At 48.1% G+C, this 23,072-nt stretch overlaps 1 protein-coding gene across 3 annotated transcripts in view; it reads left to right on the top strand.

Moving 5' to 3' along the window:
- The window catches only part of MDN1 (midasin AAA ATPase 1), a 2,688,524-nt gene that overhangs the window by 1,813,633 nt on the left and 851,819 nt on the right, over positions 1-23,072 (top strand). For all 3 annotated transcript variants that reach the window (XM_069606482.1, XM_069606484.1, XM_069606483.1), the window contains exon 64: positions 9,636-9,797. In XM_069606482.1, the coding sequence (XP_069462583.1) occupies positions 9,636-9,797 (162 nt within the window). The remainder of the gene's footprint in view (positions 1-9,635; positions 9,798-23,072) is intronic.

Raw genomic sequence — 23,072 nt, forward strand, 5'->3', positions numbered from 1 at the left:
GAGGCAACCTCTTCAAGAGTTGCTGGACGCTCGCTGGGTTCAGGTGTCCGGAAGCTTCGCAGACCAGATCCCGTTCGACGAGTAGGTCTGTTGGGCGATACACTGGTGGGGCGTTCACTCCGTCGCCTGGGGCACAGGGTTCCAAAGCCCCCGTACCATGAGACCGTTACCATGGCTGCTTCTCTGGAAGGCTGGGAAGCCCACACCGGCAGACGCTTGTGGCAGGCGGAGAAGGATCTCCACGTCAAGTCATTCCTTCCGTTTCTGAAGGGCAAAGTGGTGAGGATCTTCACGGACAACACCACCACAATGTTCTACATCAGGAAGCAAGGGGTCAATCTATCCCAGCGCTGTCCAAAGAGGCACAGAACTTGTGTCACTGGGCCGTCGAACAAGAGATGTTCCTCGTCCCCTTTCACCTGGCGGGAGTCAAGAACACCATTGCTGACTCACTCAGCAGGGAGTTGCACTCCTGCCACTAGTGGGAACGTCGGCAGGACCAGGTGGACCTTCATCAAATAGGGCATGCCGCAGATCGATTTGTTTGCGACGGCGGCAAACTCCAAATGCCAGAAATTTGCCAGCAGATTCCACCAACCTGGGAGCATGAGGGGGCTTGTTCTCCTTCCCGTGGGAAGGCCTGTTTCTGTACATGTTTCTGCTGTTGCCTCTCCTGCTGCGAGCCATCAATCATCTCAAACAGTACAGATGCAGGCAGATTTGGTACCCAGACTTTCTCAGCCTGTCAGCATCACCTCTGGTCCAGCTGCTGGTGGTCTTGGATATACTCACCAGAGAAGGAGGTTCAATCCTGCATCACGACCCAAGATCGCTGAACCTTTTGGGCTTGGCTCCTGCAGCCTTGGAGTTCGGAGGATACGAGTTGCCTTGGACTGCAGGGAGGTCTGTGCCAAGGCCAGAGCGTTGTCGACTCTTAAGCGCTATGGTCACGAGTGGAAGCGTTTTGCTACGTGGTGCCGGTCACAGAAGATCAACCCTCTGAGGGTCACGGCCCTGCAGATTCTTCCATTCTTATTGTCCTTGGCCAAGGCGGGACTGGTGCATGTCTATAACAAGGTGCATCTGGCAGTGATCTCCTGCTACACAGGTGTCCAGGAAGATCTTCTCTTTGGTCCCACTGTCTCGTCAAGGAGTTCTTCAAAGGACTGTTTAAATCTTTCCTGCCGGTGAAGGCTTGTGCCCTGGCGTGGGAGCTCAACATGCTGCTGACGAGGCTCATGGCGTCCCCTTTGAGCCTATGCATCAGTCCCCTCTCAAGTTCCTCTTGTGGAAGACTGATTTCCTTGTGGCCATCACCTCTGCCAGAAGGGTAGGTGAGATCCAGGCCCTATCCTGCAAGCAGCCTTATCTGACTTTCCACGAGGCAAGGGTGGTGCTGCGGACGCTCCCCTTGTTTATGCCGAAGGTTTTGTCAGAATTCCACCTCAACGAACCTTTGGTGTTACCAGTGTTTTTTCTGAAGCCTTCGTCACTGGCTGAAAGGGCCTTGCACTCGCTGGAAGTTGCTCGTGCCCTGAAGTTCTACATGGCACGCACAAAGAGTTTTCGGAAAACGTCTCAACTGTTTGTGAACTTTGGTCCTGTCAACCATGGGAAGGCCTTGTCCAAGGCTTCCATTTCCAGGTGGCTCTCCGGCTGCATCATGCACGGTCATTGGTTGGCGAACCAACTGGTGCCCGGCCGTCTGAGAGCCCACTCCACCAGAGCGATCGCTGAGACGACGGCGTTTCTGTCTGGTGTGCCCCTGCTGGACATCTGTTGGGCTGCTACGTGGAGTTCCACGCACACCTTTGAGATTCTCCTGCGTCGACAGGGATTCCAAGGAGGAGTCAAGAGTCGGCAAAGCAGTGCTTCACAACCTGTTCGCTTGAGGTGAACCTGTTCCAGTGGTAAGGGTGATTGCTTCTGTTGAGCCTTGCCACCTCCCGTGGTTGTGCAATGTTGTTCTACTATGTATTCTTTATTCATGCGCATGTGAATCCATGCCAGACCCCATGCTGGAGAAGGACCAAGTTACTTACCTGTAACTATTGTTCTCCAGCATGGGTCTGACATGGATTCACATGTGAACCCTCCCTCCTGCCCCTCTGCGGCTCTTCTTGGTCATATTGCCACTTTACATGCTTTCCAAATCTGAAGACGGCTACCAGAGGAGGGGCTTAGGGAGAGGACCGTTATTGGCTGAGGGCAATATGACCCATAGTACAATGATTGGTTTAGAGGAGAAATGCAGCTTGTAAGTGAAACTTTTTTTTCTTTTACTGAAGATTCCCGGGAATATTCATGAGCATGTGAATCCATGCCAGTCCCATGCTGGAGAACAATAATAACAGGTAAGTAACTTGTTCCTTATGCAGCATTGTACCTCAAGTTCAACATGTTGGGTTCCTTTCTTTCGTTATCGAACCTTCATCAGCAATTCAATTGTCTTCAGCTTACACAATGTTAAAATATTTCAAATGTATCAATACTTCATTTATTGTTTGCTTGTTAGGCGCTTATAAAATAAGAATATACTGTTTCAAAGCGCCCACAGGGCAGGGAGGGAGGGAGCTTGGGAAATGCATTACAACACAATATTAAGAGCAGGGGGTGGGGGGCGGGAGTGGGACAACCCTACTATGCCTTGTGAGTATTCAGAAAGTGCAGAAGGGAAGAGGGGATAACTGCTGGGGAGTCCAAGCTTGTGGGTGAGCCATGGACAAAGTGCTAGGAATGTGGCCTGGGCAGCGGGAGGTGTACGTGCGAGTCTCCAGAGCGGAGTGTTTGCAGATGCAAAGTGCTGTGGATAGACTAGAGCTGGGAAGAATTGCTTTGAGAGGTCAAGGCCCCGAAGATGCATAAGGTCCAAGGACACCGATTCAGCAACTGTGGGATTAGCAGAGGAGAGGAGGAAGAAAAGCGGAAAGTCTTAAGGAGCTTCCCTAATTTGCGAAGATCCTGCTTGAGGGGTAGGGAGAGGCTATTCCCGGAGGGAGCCCGCAGAGGAAAGTGAGCGACCCCCTGCCCTCTGTTTAGAAAAACGCTTTACACACAGAGTTGGTGACAGAGTAGGAAAGCGGTCTAGAGGGAGAGTATTTAGTGAGATAAAGTTGAAGATAGTGTGGTCCCCTGGCCAAAACAGACAGCCTTGTGGATGATGATGCAGAGGGATTTGATTTGAATCCGTGCAGCAACTGGGATCCAGTGAAGACTTTTTAGTGCAGCAGAGATGGGCTTAAAGCCAATGATAAGTCTTGCTGCTCTATTCTGGATAAGCTGAAGGGGTTGCAGAGTGGAAGAAGGAAGATTCAGGAGGAGGCCGTTGCAGTCGTCAAGTCCAGAGAGGACCAGGGCTTGAGTCACATTGAGCCTCTGAGGGAAAGTGGGAAAAGGTAGAATTCCTGATAGTTGCACTTCTTGGCAATGTCCTGACTATGAGGGTGGAAGGAGAGGGAGGGAGAGAGAGAAGTCAAAGATGACTCCAAGGTTTCGGGCTGTAGTTAAAGGTGCAGGGGGAAAGCCCAAGAGCGAGGGGAGAATACACCAAGACACCTATTGACTTGCTCAACACCAATGTACAACCAAAATAAATTCAATGTGGAAAGACCTGCAAAACGACATACATTAACCATATTTATTATGATTAGATACATTACTAATAATGGGAATCACAGTTTTTAATACATTACCTTTGACTGCTTCAGAGTTCCATAAAGTAAATCTTCCTTGCATAGACCACAACTGTTGGCACCTTCATTCTGGAAACAATTCCGAACGCAAAAGAGTCGGTGCTAGACTCCTCACATTTCATATCTCGTTGTGCTTTTCAAATCACCACACTGATATAAATGAGGATTCCTGCGCATCGCAGATGCATTTCTAACAACTTGTTTTAAGTGTACACTTAGTCCTTCAATTTTCTGTAAACCAAAATGCTTCATTACTGTTTAACTCCTCATACTTTCAGTTGTGAAAAAAGTGTTCATATTGAGGTAGACGTGTTCATCTTGTTATATCAGTACCACAGAACTGCGTTCCCTTGTGCACCATATCAACGAAAGTATGCCGTCAGTTCTACCGACTGGCTATTGCACACATTTTAATTTGTTCTTAATTTTTAAATTCTTTACTTAATAATACAAACACTCAACTATGTGTTGTCATCGAGGCAGGGCATGTTTCTCATTTCCTGCTTACTCGTAGCATTCTCGCATGTATGATCATTTATGGCACACGTAGCTGCGTCCTACCGTGTGCACCATTTTTAATCCTTTTTGAAGGGTCAGGTCATCCTGTGGTGACGTCACACCAGCAGTCTCTACTTTCTGTCGGCTGATATGGCCACCATATTGGAACAAGTTTTTCTTCTAAATCTACCCATGAAAAAAGGAGGCACATCTCTTGTACGTCAGTGTTGAATCCTTAAAATTGATTCAACCTTCAAAATGTTCACATTTAATCTTAGACTTCAATAATTACAATATTTTCTCTGGTTCAGTAATGTTTTAAAAATATTGTAACTTTCTCCATAGAACTGAACCTATTTTATTCTATGAGGGAGGCTGATATTGTCCCAATCAGTTCTTTCACTGCTTTAAATTGGGGTCCCTGGTTATTCTGCATTTTACAAACGCACATTGTCCCATGGCATAGGCAATGTCGCACCAGTTGGCCCTCCATTCTACTTGTCATTGTGCCACTAAACACTCTAATTTAATCCAAGTGACCAGCTTTTAGTTAAGAAAATGAGCTGCTGTTCTTTATTTAGTAGGTATTAATCCGTATTCCTGTTTGTTGTTAACCTCACCTGTAAAAGCAAAGTCAAAATGTGTCATTGTGTACAAACGGCCTAGAATGAATAACTGTATTTTTATACTTGCCTATCTAAATGGAATGATTGTCTATTATATTGTTTGAACTCATTGAAGGCCCCTCACACCATCCTGAGCATAGCCTTGACTGCTCCCCCATGCTATCTTGATTGTATTTTGGCTAACCTCTCAGATGTCCCTGTTCAATATAACTAGGGTGCCATCCTAACATCTGTCTGCCAGATTCTAAAAAACAATCTCAACAGTGTCACGATTCGGTCCCTTTGCACCCGTTCCTGCCACTTTGGGGCCTGATTTGGGGTTTATTGCCTACTGGGCTTTCCTTCCGAACCTTATACGACCGTGCTGTGGTGAATTGGGATTGCTAAATCCGTATTTTCCATTTTACTTCCCTTCTGTATCCATTCCAGGTTTTTGGCAGCCAGTATGCTGCTTTAATCAAAAGACTGTGCTTCCCAGAATGCCTTGGCTGCTGCTTCATCTCCACCATTGCAGGACAAGGTTGGGTGGAGAAAAAGCAGCACCTGTGGCTGGCAGGTGCAGCAAGCAGCACACCAGAGACGTGTGCTCGTTAGCCAGCTTTAAAAGCCTCAGTTTGCTTTAGTCCAGCGCTGGTCATTGATGCAGTGTTCCTGTTTGTGACCGGTCCCTTATTACTGGTTCTTACCTTAGGGTCTAGTTGCAAATTTATATTTTGTTGTTCCCTTTTCCTTGGAGTTCGAATTTAGTGTGCTTATTGGTACTTTCTGCTTCCTGGATTCCCTTTGTCTTCCTCTATTTTGCTGTCAGCACTTCCCAGTGCTTTTTTATTCTGTGCAGCACAGTCTGTATTTTTCATGCCCTGGAGATTGCCCTATTCTGCAGTGAAACCTTGATCGTTTCGTCACTCTAAGTTTATAGATTTAGTATTTAGTCCAATTTTGCCTTTCCTTCACTGGGTGGGAAGGGGCAAGGTTTTGCCCTTCTATTTTTTCCCTGCTCCTTTACTCTCTCTTGGAGTCTGTTCCAGATTTTCCCTTGCAATTCTCCTTTTGTTCCCTATTGATTATTAGATGTGCGGTTGTAGCCAGCTCATGTGTGCCTAGGTTTTCCTCACTATTCTGAAATCACTATTCCTATTTGTCCCTTGTCAGGAGTCATATGTATTAAGTTATCCTCCCTTTGCTGATATTTTCAGGTGGTATTTATCGTCCTATTGGGTATTGTCTTTAAGTTACCTTATACCATTCCATCAAGGGTGTTCGCTCACAGTTCCTGTCGTTGCTTGTCCTGTATGTGGGTTTAGCGCTGACAGTACATGTAACGGCAATTGTGGCGAAGGAGCTTGCCAACTTTCTTTGTAATCATAAGGAGCTTTTAAGTGCTTACCCCTCATCCCTTTTCATATATTTGTTTTCTTATCACGCTGTACGTGCATAGTCTGGGTTTTAGTGTAGATGTGTCTTGGTTCCTGAGTGCATGTTTGCTCAAAGCTATTCACTGTGTGATCTTGTGTACATTTTCCTTGCCATAATCACTGCCTCTCATGTCAGACCGTGTACATGCCTATTGCATTATGTTAAAGTACTCCTTTAGAATACTGATCAATACATATGCAAATTCTGAATGTTGAGGGCAAGTTTTATGGGCAAAACCTAACAATGGTTGGAATGCTTAAAATCTTAAAAACATACTCACTCATTGGTATTTGAGCAGTTGAATATAAATGTGATCTTGGCTCAAATTCAAAATAAATTCCACCAGCACTGCCTATTCTGTGTGTGGTGCAGTTAGAAGCGATGGTGTGTGAATTTGTTATTGATCCTGCTTGTGAACTTGAGCAAAAGGAAGCCACTTCTAACACTATAGTGCACGCGGCACGCGGGGGGGCGTGCCAAGAGGTGAACACGAAATGGTTTGCCTGCCTGCCGCAATGGTGATATGCAGTCTTGGCCTTTTTTGATAGCCCTCTTTGTTTGGAGGAGGTGTAATGGACATTCTTTCTTGTCAAGAGTCACCTGGTGCCATGTTACGTTTAATCTACGTCATACAGTTAATGTAAGCTTAGGGTTGGAGCATGTACAAAGGTGCCTGTTAGGGAGAATTCTCAATCTATGGCTAATTTCCCTTACCTATAGAGTCCCCCAGCAGCTTTGCTGGATTTGAAGAGTTTGTGTTTTTCTCCTGCTAAGAGTGTGACACTTTTCCCCACTCTTGGACAGATTGCTGTGTGTGTTCTATGCTATTTTTTGTGTTTAATGGCTATGGGGTTTATCTCACCCTCATAGGAACCATCTTTATACACGTGTTACACAGCACCTTCAGTGTAGTGACACAGGGGTGTCGTAGCGACCCACCAAACATAGACTCCATACCCTGGGACTGACTACTGTCTCCCAGGGCATGGTAAGTCCCCATTGACTTTACTAGTCATTTTTTATGAACTAAACCAGTACAACTCATCTTTCTATGGAGGTACTGGGAAGGGTTAATAGTTTTTCCCTGGTGTTCGTTTTCGAGAGGGTACCTTACAGTCCCTCTCTCAAAAGTTTCTGGCTGGTGGCAGTGGTTACTACCAAAAATATTCGACCGCAAATATTTCTCTATGGGATTTTCCCATTGTTCGAGGCAACCACTTTTACTGACAGCCTCTAACATACCGCCGGTTTATTTTATTATTAACTTTACTCCGGTAGGTTTTATTTGCCAGAACTTATTCTTTCTCGTGTCTTTATAAATTCTTTCTCGTGTCTTTCTCTAAACTCCTAACCCAGGTCGGGGATCCTTTGTTCGTCCTTTTGGCGGACTTCTACCAAGAAGCCCTCCTTTTGGCGCCACTGAGTCTGGGGGGGGTCCGTTGTGTGGAAGGGTGAGTAGGACCCCTGGACAGAGTTGCCACAGCAAATCATGTCGCACTCTAACCTGATAGGCAGGAGGGTCTCCCGCCAAGATGACCACTCTACTGTGTGAGTGACAGCTAGGCTGTATGCATGGGGGTCTTTTTGCATAAAAGCAGGGTCCTGAGGACTGGAAGAGCAAGACGTCGCCGCTGGAACTGAGGAACCGAAGAGGAGAGAAGCCAAAGACATCTGCAACGACTGAACCACTGGTGAAGCCCTGCTGCAGCGTCTCACCACTTTTCTCCACACGATGAGAGGAGATCTTCATCTAAAGAGCCTTCTTCTCTTGAGCTGGTGGGGCCAACCAGTTTGCCAATCGCCTTCCCGGACCTGCCTTAGTCGAATCGCCAGTGCCCAGCATTTAGAGGCCGGATAGCCAGGCAGCCATCCACCTCGACCCCGATTTAAAGGAGCATGCCTTTTTAGTTTCGTGTGGCAGCACCGCGGCTGTTTTCATCCCTGGGTAGTGCAGTAACTCTAACCATCCTCCACAACGAGAGCCTCTGTTCCTCTGCTGGATCCCCCGAACTGCCAGAACTACCAGGAACAATCGCCACCGCAGGAGCCTCTTCTTCATATTAAGGTACTTTGTTCCGCCAGGCCTCCCTTTTCGAGTGGTAGTGCTAAAGGTGTTTTAAATCCTTTACCTACCTGTTGGGTTGGACGCCGCTATCGTCTAACATTGTCTTTCACTTTCTGCATCCACCTTTTCGAATCGTTAACCAAAGACTTGACTGCAGCTACAAGAACATTTTGCTCCTGTGCTCTTTGCCCTGTACCACTGACTCTGGCACAGGCCTATTGACTCTGGCTGAATTTGTTAGAACTGCCTTCTCTAGATTGCTTCTCAACTAGAAACGTGTTGGTGCACCTAATTCTTCTAAACCCCTTTTCCTTCCCACTTTCTAAACTTGTGAAGTGCCATTTTGCTCGGTTTTCATTTAAGTATTCTCTATGCTAAAGTACTGCCTTGCCTAAATCTGTTCACAAACTTATGGGAAGTGTTACTAGGGTGTGTAAGAAGATATCCCTGTATAACTTGTGCTTTCCCTCCCTTGTAAGAAATTGCTAGAGTGCCATTTGTGTTTGGTTTTCACTGTGCCGTTTTGCTCAGTTTTCACTCTTGTTCAAACTTGTCTACAATTTAACTAGGGCGTTGTGTATACTTTTCTTGACGGATTCTAACTTGCTTTATTAACTGTGATTTATGTGTTGAACTAGAAGTGTGTAAAATAAATATATATTCTTTTTAATACAAAGCTTTGGTCAGTGTTTCCTTGTACCATAACACTATAGCCCTATTGTGTAAACCCTGAATACTGCTCATCTCCCTCTTGAGATAAGTCTGACTGCTTAGCCACAGCTACCAACTAAATATTTGTGGTACAGACTGATACCAAAGGGGATTTATTGCTCATACCTGTAGTCTTAATCTTCTGTAGTGCTCCCGAAGGGAACTGCACAGGATTCTGCCTAACAGTGCAGTGGAGTTTTTAAACTTGTGGGGGGTTAGAGGACTGTAGGCATTGTAGAACACACGTGTCTTCTGGATGCTGAAAGTTGAGAAAGATTTCCACTGGCTTTGAACGAGAAGTGAGCTTCACAGCCTGGAGCCTTAGATGTAGACACATCTTCACCTATAACTTGTGCTTTTGCTTTTATTCAAAGTAAACGCATTGTTGAATGCCAAGCTCTTCGTTCTTGATTGCAGGGAAGGCTTGAAGATATTATAGTTGCATTATGTTAGGTTTTGTGGAGTGCTGTGTACAGTCACGTCTGAAACACTTGCAAATTACATTTAAATCTGTATTATCTAAGTAGGATAGGCTGAACATTTTGAATTACTTCTCAGTTCATGACCATCTGCTTTTTTAGCAAGTTATTTCACTTTGAGTTAATTTATTAAAATGTTTTTTTCCAGGCAATCATAAATGAATGGGATGAGCAGGAGAGCTGTGAACGCAAACGGGAGGCTCAGGAAAACAGTCTGTATAAGCGAAAAAGTAAGAGCCATTTAACTGAAAAGAGCGAGGATGAAGAGGATGAGAAGGAATTCCGGGAGAGGTTCCCACTGTACGACAAGGTACATTGTTAATTTTGCAAAAGAACTTGACCTGTATAAAATATGTAAGCCTGCAATGTATCTAAGTGAGTTAATCACTCACCTAAGGGGTGTTCATGTGGTGTTGGAGGGGGGTGGAGGGATGTTTCCAAGGGACTGTGGTCTGTGGACACTCTCTACAAGAAGCAATGTAGTCGTTGACACTCTTGGCTAGAACGGCCGCCAAATATGGCACTGAATTAGATTAGGTGTAGTCTTGATTCCTCAATGTCCTTCTATGACTGTATCATGGCACATATGTAAAAAGGTCTTACTGAGGGTTAAAGTTGCAGCCAAAACTTGTTGGCCGTGAAAAAACAGGTCACCTTCTTGGGTGAGCTGGAAAGTTTGAACCAAGGCACTACAGGAATCCACATGAGTCAAAGATTCCAGACTCAAATGCTGTAGAATGGTAGACACAAGAAACAACAAGGTAGCTGTTCAGATTAAAATCGGGGTAATCTGTTTCAGATTTTCGGGACCAGGCATCTGCCATGAAAATGGTCTTCCCTGGGATTACCGTAAAGGTGTTATCATAGGGTGAGAAAAAATAAGCCCTGCAACCCTGTCGACTGATCTGTGTTTCAGCATATTGAAGTCTTCAGGTTCTGTTGATCCCTTCTAACACCCACTGAGAACTGAGACCCCAGTAGATGTCGACATTCTTGGAAGGCCTGCTTAATGGCCAATGGTTCCTGGTGAGGTGGCTCACCAGGTTAAACGCTTGTTGCTCGATCTGTGTTTGATCTGCAGGTGGCAGGTTCACATGCCGGCACTGCCTTTCATCCGTCTGAGGTCGATGAGTACCAATTTCGATTGGGTAATAATAATGTATGTAAATATGTCCTATGTAAAGCGCTTTAGATTAAAGCGCTATATAAAAAAACTAATAATTATTCTCATACTGTGTAGTTACGTTGAGAAGAGGACAGGGTTTTTGATAAATAGGCCACTGGGACTCACCCGTTGGATTCTTTCTTTAATGCAGCTCCCAGCGCACTGTAAGAGGCGTCCTATTCGATGATGAACCCCCCACTTTGGTCTGGCATTTGTAAAATGGGGCAGAAGTGAAAGCACGTTTCAGGGTATTAAAGGCTCTTTGGGCTTCAGACAAACATAGCACCCTTTTTTATCAAGGTGGTGAGTGTCAACCAGGTGTGAGAAAACCCTATACTACATTTTATATTACATTTTGTAAATCCTTGAAAACGTTGCAATTATCTTAGTTACTGGATTGGGCCACTCAATCACTGCCTTTACTTTGTCGGGATCCAACATAGTACCCTGTGCAGACAGGACATAACCCAGATAGTTGACTTAGGGTTGGTGAAACGCGCAATTTTACAACTTGACAAAAAGGTGGTTGTCTTGGAGTCTCAGTAACACAGCTTGACATGTAGTTCATTGTCCGTTGCAGTACATGAAATTACCAATATATTGTTTAAATAGGCGATATCCTGCATTTGGTTAAGATCTGAACAAACCCACATGAGCCATGAATCACTGAAATACTGCTGTGGCATTGGAGTGGGCAAACGGCACAACACTGTATTCATAATGTCCAAAAGGGGTACGGAAAGCCATATTCCACTAGTCTCAAGGGCAAATGCGAATTTTGATGATAGGCTCCTCCTAAGGTCGAGCTTGGTGAAAATGGATGCCCACCCCCCAAAGCCTCCAGGATGTCGGGAATTGGTGGCTTTCGGTATCTAACGGGCACTGTGATCTTATTCAGCCCACAAATGTCGATACAAGGACACGGCTCACTAGTATTTTTTGGGGAATGAAGAACAAAAAGGCACCTGCAGGGTGTTAGGGAGAATTCTCTGTTTAGGCTGAATTTCCTAACCTAGTGAGTCCCCCAGCAGCTTTGCTGGATTTCTGGAGTTTGTTTTTTTCTCCTGCCAAGAGTGAGACTCTCTTCCTCACACTCTTGGACATGATTTGAGGGGTTCCATTAACTGTTAATGTGTTTTATGGGCTATGGGGTCTTTTACTCCATAGGGTCTCATGTGTTTTTACTATGTGTGTCACACAGCACCCTCAGTGCAGTGACACAGGGGTGTCATAGTGACACCCCACCATAGACTCCATACCCTGGGCCTGACTACTGTCTCCCAAGGCCTATACTGTCACCATTGGCTTTACTAGTCCCAAATTATGAACAGAAACCAGTACAAACCATCATATTGTGGACGTACTGGTCGGGGCAATTCGATTGCCCCGGGGTCTGTTATTCGAGGGGGCACGTCTCCGTCCCCCCTGATTGAGTTTTGGCTGGTGGCAGTGGATACTACTTTTTATATTCGACCGCAAATATATCCCTATGGGATTTTCCCATTGTTCGAGGCTACCAACTTTAATTATTTAATTCCTATAGCCTCGAACATACCGCTGGGGTATTTATTTAATATTAATTCACCAGTTGGTATTTTTTGCCAGAACTCGATTCTAAAATGGCGTTTGCGTTCTCTTCTGTGACTCCAACCCAAGTTGAGCCCTTTATTCCACTTTTTGGCGGGCTTCTCCACAGAAGCCTCCAAAAGTGGTGCCATTCTGTCTGGGCACCACAGGGGGTGTAGGAGGGGGGTTAGGCACCCTGAACTGAGTTGTCGTGGCAACTCAAGTCGCACTCTTGTGTGATTGGCCCAAATGGTGAGCCGGCCGGCTCACCACTTAGCATGTTTGATTGACAGCTAGGCTGAATGAATGGGGGTTTCTTGCATAAAAGCAGGGCTTTTGGGACTGGAACTTCAGAAGTCGCCACAGGACCTGAGAATCCAAAGAGGGAGAAGCTGAGCCGACCTGCAACGACGACACCACCGGTGGAGCCCTGCTGAACCGTCTCACCACTTCCCGACGATAGAGGAGATCTTCTTGCCGGAGAGTCTCTTCCCCTTGAGCTGGTGGGGACAACCAGTTTGCTTTCCTTTTCGCCTACCAGGACGTCTAGTGGTCGAATTGCCCGTGCCAAGCACTCCGGCAACCGGATAGCCACTTACCACTGAACTGCGAAAGAAAGGAATGCTCCTTTGAATCGAGAAACTCTGCGGCTGGTTTCTTCCCTTGCAGCACAACGACCTCCTTCTTTCCTCCCCGACGGGATCTTCTCTTCTACCGGACGAAGCACCGACTTGCAACCGCTGCCAGGAACAACTGCCCCCACTGGAGTGTTCTCACCATTTCAAGGTACTTTGTCCGCCTGGCCTCCCTTTCTATAGATTGCTACAAGGTGACAGTAAATCCTTAACCTTCTAGACTGGGCTGGCCTCTTGACCATCTAACTGGTCCCTTTCTTTTGGTCCAACTTCTTTCTGAAGCTTTTCGAGATTTCTGTGCACTTTTCAACCGTGTGACCTTGGACACATTTCGTTCTGATCCTCTTAAAGTGGATCCGGCTTTCTGAAATATAACTTCACGGTTTGATTCTGCCTTCCTCTCTTGCTGTGTTCTTTTGAAAGTGTTGGGGTCTGTTTCAATTTATGCTCTGCCTTTCTCTCCCTTTTAAACCGAATTATTAGAGTGCCATCTGCGTTAAGCGCTCACCGCTGTCTGAAAATAAGTGGTGCTTTACTTAAAACTTGTCTATTCTTTTAAGGGAGTGTATATACTTTAGCGACTGTGTTTTTGAACTTGCTTGATATATGTGCCAGTGTGTTTTCATAGATGTGTTTTTAAATAAAAAATTATATATCTTTTACACCAAAGCTCTGGTCAGTGTTTGCTTGTTCTACTGTGTTTACCTGCCCTATTGTGTATGCTCTGTATACTGCCCAACTCTTCTTGAGAGAAGTCTGACTGCTCAGCCACAGCTACCAGGTAAATCTGGGTGGTGCAGACTGCTACCAATTGGGTTTACTGCTAACTCCTGTAGTCCTAAACTTTTTGCAGTGGTCCCTAAGGGAACTGCACGGGTTTCTGCCTAACACAGGGGACTTTGATTCCATATTGAGTCAATTCTTTTGGTTCGTTTGCAGGTTTTCCTTAAGAACCTGTTTCTCTGCTTCTGAAAGAAGGTGCATATGGCCGAATGGTACTGGTTTGTCTGGTTGAAGATCAATGGCTGAGTCGTCTCTACGGTGCAGAGGCAACTCTTTATACTGAATGTCTGAAAAGAAAATTCTTGGTTACCATGATAATGCTCAGCAATATGTACGACACAATCAACTGAGGTACAGTTAATGTTGAAAAATTAAGCCCCACAGAATCCTCAGACTTGAGGGGAGAAATGCAATATTCTGAGTTTAAAAATAAGAAACCTGCGGTCCAGTTGCCAAAGGGGTTATGATCACGCCAGAATAGTCCCAAAATGACAGGGTAATGGGCTGCCTTAATTAGATCAAATGCAATCTTTTTCTGTGAGCGAGACGATGGACACAGTTAACAAGGAAGTATGTTCCTTGATAGGACTGGAGACTAAAGGGGACCAATCACCCCCTTCCACAGATACAATGACGTCTTTGGAGATTCTAGGAATTATTTTTTCCTGAGCCCATTGGTCATCTATAAACAATCCGGCTGCCCCATAATCAATCAATGCTGACACGTTTACCAGGTCCCGGTCGGGAAGCTGCAAAGTGACCTTGATAACCACCATAGACTGTTCTGCAGAAGGCAACGTGGATTGTGGGGAACACAGCTGACCTTCCCGGATCACAGTTCCGTCTACAACCGGGAGCTGGCGTTGCCTGACAATCGGGGGCGGGGGAGGCTTTGGGACAATCACATACTAGGTGTTCTCTTACATGCACAGTCCCTGGGTGTGCCTCCTTCTCCATCATGGGGTCGGGCATGGATCCACATGCTCATGCATATTCCCCATCGTCAGGATGGGAATACTCAGTAAAGGAATAAAGCAGTTTTGCCTGAAAAATGGGTGTTTGACTCTATAACCAGTTACTGTCCTTTGGGTCATACTACCCCCATCCAATGACAGTCGCCTCCCTAAGCTCCGCCACTGGTGTCCATCTTCAGAATTTTACCTCATGTTTCAGTGTTGGGAGTCCTCTCATATTGCTCTTTGAGGTTTTTAACTATTTTGAGGTTTCAAAAACAAACGTAGTCTTTTCTGACTGTTGTTCAATCTTCAACCGTCGCTTGACTACTGGCAGCGGGTACCCATTGTCTGCAAAGCTCAACTTTCATCACAGATCTTCTCTTCAAAGTTTTTCAAAAGGGTCCTGGCTTGTGCCTAGTTCGCACCTTGACGATGTCCGAGGAATAGAGGAGACTCTTCAAGCTGTGTGGACTACGGAACATCTACATCAAAGATGGGTACCTCAAGTGCCTATATTGCCTGCATCTGGTTTATGAAGTGAGATTTGCTTCAGATTTCTGTTGAAGACTAAGAAGAACCACTACCGCAGGTTAGCAGCGTTGCTCAAGTTGGGGCAAGGCCTCTCGCTCAGCCTCCGGGCACAGCCATGCCTCGTCCAGGACTGGATGGTCTCGCGGGCGGGCTCTCTGAAAAGAGTTTGAGATCCTTTGAGAATCCCTCTGACCAGAGGATCCAAGATAAGACTAAACTCCACGCTAAGGATCCCGCTGGGCTCACCGCAGCTGCAGGACCCATTTCGGGAAGGACCTGTTACCCATCTCCATCTCTTGTCCATGGTGAGCCTGCTAGTGGGAGGGGGTGCCTTTCGTGAGGAAGTCCCAGAACCCTTTGAAACACTGTTCCTCTTCTAAGGACAAGGGCTTGAAGGAGAGGCCCAAGACCCCGTCGATGACGGCTCAGTCTTCCAAAACCTTGTTTTCGTCCACTAAGTCCTCCCAAGATATGTTTCGGAGGCCACAATGTCTGCCACCCCAGTGACGGCCCAGATGACGTCATCGACGAGCATCATTACTTCGGCTATGTGAGATACCATTACGACGGTGGTGTCCACTGAGAAGACGGCTACACCACAAATGTCTTTACCTCCACGCTCGCCGACAGCTGCGCCCGCGACGCCTGAGGATGCTCCGCTGCGAGAACAGGCTCCCATTGTCGCCTCTTTGCCTAAGGATTCAGGGAGATTGAGGGATCTGCTACCTCCTAGGGATTTTCCCCCCAGAGTGGGGACCGTGTTCAGGCAAGTCTGCAGGGGCCTCCAAGGAGATCCCCGTGAATTTACACCTGCTCAGATGGTGACCATCTGCCCGTTGGCTACTATTCGGATCTTGAGGGAGGTCTCGGACCCATATCCCAGAGGGATTAGCGAGAGGGGAACCAGGTCTGTTTGAATTTGGGAAAAGCGAAGGTCATGATGATCAATGGCAAAAAGAATAAATAAATACAAAGATTATACATGGAAATTGGAAGACATGACAATTGAAATAGTTAATCTTAGAACTGATTTTCTATACTCTGGCCTGGTGGACAGATCCATAGATGGCCAACCTATATTGTGACCGGGACAACTCTGGGGAGCTGTAGCCAAACCAGTTCAGGTAGCGGTGATGGGCGGTCAATGCGAAGTTCTTCAGAGGTGGTGAGCTTGTAAAGGGTCCACAATGAGTTCACACAGTGGGAATCCCAGATTATACTTAGACAGGATGTATAAAAATACAATTATTACTTATTGGCCAAACACACTATAGAAAAATAACTACTTGTGGGTAGATCTATCACAGAAGACTAGATAAAATAGATTGCATATTGTTAGGCAGAAACCTGTGCAGTTCCCTTAGGGACCACTGCAAAAGGCTTAAGACTACTGTTGTTGGCAGTAAACCCAATTGGTAGCAGTCTGTACTACCCAGATTTACCTGGTAGCTGTGGCTGAGCAGCCAGACTTGTCTCAAGAAGAGTTAGACAGTATATAGAGTATACAAGATAGTTACCAAAATACAGTAGCACAAGCAAACAATGACCTGAGCTTTGGTATCAAAGTATATAATTATTTATTTAAAGACACACTTATAGAAACACTCCAGCACTATTATTGTAAGCATGTTCAAAACAGTCACTATTAATATATATGCATCCCTTATTCCTTATTAGACAAGTCTTAGTTAACACCACTTATTTTCAGACAGAGGTGAGCGCTTAACTAAAGATGGCACTCTAATAAGTTATCCAAAAAAAAGGAAGGGAAAAGGCAGAGATTAGGAAAGCACACAAGACTAATACTTTAGAAGCACCCAGCAAGGCAGGAAAGTCAAAGTCTACTTGTGGGCAAAACGTTCAGAGGCCAGGCTCCCTCTTAGAGAGAGTAGAACACCAATGCGCCCAAGATCACACAGTTTAAGAGGCATGAAGTCTTGTAGAGAGTTCAGAAAGGAATTCGTTCAGCTCAGAAAAGTTGTTAGCCAGCCTAGGGCCAACCCAAGTGGTAAATTGAGGATTTAAGAGACACCCCACACAGACCGTTGCGACGGAGGCCAGGCGGACACAGTACCTTGAAAGTGGAGAGGATCCTCCAGCGGTGGCAGTTGTTCCTGGCAGCGGGTGCAAGTCGCGGCGTCGTCCAGAGGAAGAGAAGATCTCGACGTGGAGGAAAGCTGAAGGTCGTTGCACTGCCAGGGAAGAAACCAGCCGCGGAGTTCTCCGGTTAAAAGGTACTACCCTTTTATTCGCGGTAGTGGTAAAACGTGGTATCCCAGTTGCCGGGGTGCTTGGCACAGGCAAGGCGGCCACAAGATGATCCGGGAAGGCGAAAAAAGACTGGCAAACTGGTTTATCCCCAGCAGTCAAAGGAAGAAGACTCTTGTGGAAGAAGTGGTGAGGCGGTTCAGCAGGGCTCCACCGGTGGTGTCATCGTTGCAGGTCGGCTCAGCTTCTCCCTCTTCGGATTCTTTGGTCCTGTGGCGACTTCTGAAGTTCCAGTCCCAAGGCCCTGCTTTTATGCAGAAAACCCCCATTCATCAGTCCTAGCTGTCACTCAAACATGCTAAGTGGTGAGCCGGGCGGCTCACCACTGGGCCAATCACACAAGAGTGCGACTTGAGTTTCCGAGGCAACTCAGTCCAGGGTGCCTAAACCCCCCTCCCACAGATCCTTTAGACCCAGACTCTGTGGAGAAGCCCGCCAAAAAGTGGAACAAAGGGCTCGACTTGGATTGGAGTTACAGAGGCGAACACAAATGCCATTTTAAAACCGAGTTCCGGCAGAAAGACCCAACCGGGGAATGAATATTAAATAACCCGGCGGTATCTTTAACATTGCGCCAAAAAGTGGTGCGTTTAAAATGAATGGGAAACCCCATAGGAAATATTCCGGTGGAATATTTCCTGTGGTAACCACTGCCACCAGCCAGAAACTCGACGAGCGGGGACTGCACAGTGCCCCCTCGAAAAACAGGCCCAGGGGCAATCTAATTACCCCTACAAGTACTTCCACAATATGATGGTTTGTACTGGTTCTGTTCCCAATTTAAGACTTGTAAAGTCAATGGTGACTTTACATGCCCTGGGAGACAGTAGTCAGTCCCAGGGTATGGAGTCTATGTTTGGGGGTCACTATGATACCCCTGTGTTACTGCACTGAGGGCGCTGTGTAACACACTTACCAAAAACCACATGAAACCCTGTGGAGTAAAAGACCCCATAGCCCATAAAACGCATTACAAAGTCAAAGGATATCTCAAATCATGTCTAAGGGTGGGAGAAAAAGAGTGTCACTCTTAGCAGGAGAAAAAATTAAACCCCTTAAATCCAACAACGCTGCTGGGGGACTCTCTAGGTTTGGGAAATTAGCCTTAACAGAGGATTCTCCCTAACGCATATATGCATTCACTTCTCCAGCATGGGGTCTGGCATGGATTCACATGCTCATGAATGAATAGTCCCCGTCGTCAGGCTGGGAATCCTCGGTACAGAAAATAAAATCGGTATCAGTTAAGTTTCTGATCGGTCTTTCCTAGTAGTAACCAATCACTGATCTCTGGGTCATACTGCCCACAGCCAATGACTGCCCTCTCCCTAAGCCTCGCCTCTTGCAGCCATCCTCAGATTTTTACCACACATTCAAGTGTTGGGAGTCCTCGTGCTATAGCTCTCGAGCTTTTGCTGCGTTTTCGTGCTTTTTCAAAGAGAATTTCTCATTTTTCAGTTAAATTGAGCCTCAAGCTCCACCGTCTTTACATCCGATCACGGGGACCCGTTTCGGAAGTTTCTACGCCCCTCAAGGGTGAAGATTTCGTCGAACCACACTTTTGGCGCCCGGGAAGCTGTTCAGGGCCTGCCCTGGATGCCAGCTGCAGAACGTGTTCAAGGAAGACGAGCATTCCTTATGCCTCTACTGTCTTCACGAGGACAAAACGCACGTGGAGGAGGACTGTGCGTTTTGCAAGAACATATCGGAGCGGACCATGAGGGACCGCCATCTTCGTCTCGCCTACTGGCTGGAGGGAAAGAGCCCGTCGGGTCAGAAGAAAAAGAAGAAATCCGAGCGGTCTTCTAAGTCCTGTGAGGTCGCACCAGCGACGGGGGCCCAACAGAAGGCTAAGCACCGCGGAACGGTCGGGCTCCTTGGCTGCCAGGCAGGGCGCATCCCCCCCGGCGCCATCGACCACGAGCCAACGCTCTGGCTCGGGTAAGAGGAAATCCGAGAACCCGACCAAGCTTCTGGAGAGGCCACGGTCGATCTCGAAGATTTCGGCTGATGGGGAGCGAGGCGGGGAGCCCTCCCCCAAGGTGGAGGCCACAAGCACGCAGTCGGTGACTAAGGCCTTGATTCACCTAGCCAAGGCCTCTTTCGAGGAGGTCACGGCAACCCTGGTGCAGCCTGCAGAGGTTACACCTGTGGTAGCGGCCTCGGGGTCCAGAGTCTCCCTGCCACCTCGGATGGAGGCATCTTTCAAGCCCATCGAAAGAACCCCCACGAAGCCCCCGGCTCGGCCGTCATTTTGATGGCAATTCAATCCTTATGCTCTGAAATAAGTACTAGATTGCCTTTACCCCCGACGGAGGAGCCGGAGCCAGGTCCGACGGAGGAGCCAGGGGCAGGCCCGTCGGGAAGTCCACCACCCAAGAGGAGAACACCTCCTCCTACACCCTTCCAGCCCTCGAGGCCTGCTCAACCCTCCTCCCCGTCCACGGTCTGCAGGGATGGCACGGACACGGCCATGACGGGCACGGACAACGAGGGCGACGACGGTGGGATGGAAATACCGTCGTTCCCCCCGCCCCCCTCTCCCCGGGCTTCCCCGCCCGATGAGATTGGATCCTTCCCTGCGATGATCTCCAGGGCATCTGAGCTTTACCAGCTCTGCCCCAAAGAAAAGGAGGGGTTCCTCTATCAACGTCGAGAGACCAAGAGGAAGACGGTCCTCGCGGTACCTCTACTGCATGACATCTGGGACGAGGGGCTCTCCCTCAAGAACCCGTCCACGACGCCGGCAAAAAGGGACCGATACGAAAAGAAGTACCGGGTACCCGACGCGGCCCCTCTATGCCTTAGAGCACAGCCGACCCCGGATTCAGTCGTCTCAGCGGTGGCCAGGAAGAAGGTGGGGGGGGGGGGGCATCGACATCGACTTCACCGCCGGACGGCGAGGAAAAGAAGCTCGACGCGATGGGACGAGTAATCACGTCGGCGACAACGGCGCTTAAGGCGGCCAAAGCCATGGCTATCGTTGCCAGTTACGAAAGGGAACTTTGGTATAAAATCTCTCCCTTGTTGGACTTCCTGCCAGACGACAAGAGGGCAGAAGCCCTGGAAATCTTGCAAGAAGGCAAGGTGGTGTCGGACCACTCCATAACGGTGGCGACTGACATCGCTGACACTGGTTTCCGCCAGTTGGGCAACGGTGTTTGCCTCAGATGACGGGGGTGGCTTAAGGCGATGGATTTCCGCCAGGACGTACAAGCCAAAGTGTTGGACATGCCCTTCGACGGGAACAACCTGTTTGGGAAGACAGTCCGAGTCCCTGCAAGCCATCAAAACGGACACGGAGACAGCCCGGGCCCTGGGAGTTCTCCAGCAACGACGGCCGCCCTTTCGGAACACCGCAGGCAAGCAAGGGGCCTCCAAAGGTTCCGGCAGCGGCTCCTCTACCTACCGTCAAGTGGCCCGTTCCTCGTCGCAAGAGGCCTATAGAGGACGGGGCAAGTCTGGAGGTTCCCGCTGTCGCCAGGGAGGGCAAGGCGGCCTCGAAACAGGACTGAACCGACCGTGGCGTCGGGCCCCCACCGAAGCACCCCGGCGGGAGGCCGGCTGGCAAAGTTCGTCAACGTGTTGGAGTTCATCTCCACCGACCGTTGGGTGCTGGAAACCCTGGCCCAGGGGCACACCCTCGAGTTTCTAAAGTGGTGCCCTCGCCTGCCACCCGTGGCCAGGAAGGAAAACCACGTACCCCAGCTGCTGCTGGAGGTAAGGGCGATGCTCAAGAAAGGTGCCATCGAGCTTGTCCCAAAGAGACTTCGGGGCTCTGTGGTCTACTCAAGATACTTTCTCGTAAAGAAGACGACAGGAGGTTGGCGTCCCATCCTGGACCTGCGGCGACTGAACAAGTACATCAAGGCTCAGAAGTTCTGGATGGTCACCCTCCAGCACGTGCTGGGACAGCTGGAGGACGACGATTTCCTGTCGTCGTTGGACTTGGAGGATGCCTACTTCCACATCCCCATTCTAAAAGGACACCGGAAGTTCCTCCGGTTCGTGGTCCAAGGACGGCACTACCAGTTCAAGGCCCTCCCGTTTGGATTAAAGTCGGCACCCAGGGTATTCACCAAGTGCTTAGCACCGGTGGCGGCGTGGCTACGCCTGCAAGGGATCCACATCTATCCCTACCTAGACGACTGGCTCATCCGAGCAAGGACAAGGGTGTTATGGGTCGACGTTCACCTCGTCCTGTGCGGAAAACCTGGCCACCTGCGTCCCTAGCACTTCGGTTTCCCAGTGCAGCTACCAGGAAGGTCAGGAGGTTTGTGGCGCTCCCCAAAAGGATACAGCATAATGCTGCTCCATTCTATGCACGATGGCAGCTGCCGTGGAAGTTAGCAACTCGAAACCTACACTTCCCAGAAAACCTAGCTCCGTGCGGTAGTTCGGCTGTAGAGCCTCGCGTTGGCTTGCCCCGCCTCTCTCACTGATGTAGTCCGTGGATGCAGCCAGGACGCCGCTTATGTTTACAGCTACTCCCGGCATTTAGAAGTTCCTCCTTCCAGTGCCAAACCCTTTGTCTCTTTACGGAATCGACTCGGATTGCTTACTGGACCCGCTATTGGAATTCCCTTGTTGACTTGCCTTTCTGTGTACCGAACCTCTGTTTTGCTTCCACGGACCCCGCTAGGAAAAGTTTTCTTTGTTTTCGCCTGCACGTGTACCGGAACCCTGTTTTCTCCCGGACTTCTCTTCTACACGCTTTTGCCATAGTCGCTGTCTGCTAGTGTGCCAGACCTTGCCTGTCTTCAATTTACCTTACTTGGAACTGCCATCCTGACTGGTTGTTACCTTCATTCGTGCCAGACCTTGCCTGCCTTCAATTTACCTTACTTGGAACTGCCATCCCGACTGGTTGTTACCTTCATTCTTCAGTCACCAGTGGTAAGACTTTTCTGCCTTACGAACGGAACTCTTGGATTGAACTTTGTTTTTCCTGTGCACTTCAGGACGCTCTGCAGCTGTGCACCATCCCGAATCCAGTGCGACCCTCGTGCCGCCCGGGTATTAGTATCCTACTAACATTTCCCTTTTTCTTATTTTATCCCTGTCGTTGTGTTCTGAACTGCTCAAATCCTGCAGTCCTTCTCCACTGGTAAGATCCTGCCCACCTCCTGAATTGTGTCATAAGTTTAAATCAGTTAGGTGCTAAGTCTTGTTATATTCCTAGGTGATTCCCGGTTTTGTGCCGTACTTCCATACTATGGGGGGGAAAAAGCTCAGGTATTCCATCGGTTAGTAAGACTTACAGGGGACAAGTGTTACCTTCGTATTACTTACTACTTGTTCTTTCCTTTACAGCCTGGTTCGTGGCGGTGCGTTCTCCCCGCCCTTCTGGGTGATCAGTCCCCTTGTCTGGTTAATTACAGCAAGAGGTCATATCATTTTGAAGGTCTTATTCCCTCACAGAGAGGAGGCTTGGGTGGAGGCTCTACCCAAAGCTCTTCAAGCAACTTCCTGGTATTTGGATCTACTCCCCAGTTCCACGCACTCATCTCAACGGTGAGGAACAAAGGGAGCTCGCCGTAGAACACACAGCGAAGACCGTCCAGCTACTCGCGGACCTGGGGTTCTCCATCAACTTCTCCAAATCCCACCTGGTCCCTTCGCAGGTCGCCCTGTTTCTGGGAGCCAAGCTCGACACAGTGGCAAGGCTGGCCTCGCCGTCC

Source organism: Ambystoma mexicanum, chromosome 4p (genome assembly GCF_040938575.1).
Source record: "Ambystoma mexicanum isolate Mex_15411 chromosome 4p, UKY_AmexF1_1, whole genome shotgun sequence".
NCBI classification, from domain to species: domain Eukaryota; kingdom Metazoa; phylum Chordata; class Amphibia; order Caudata; family Ambystomatidae; genus Ambystoma; species Ambystoma mexicanum.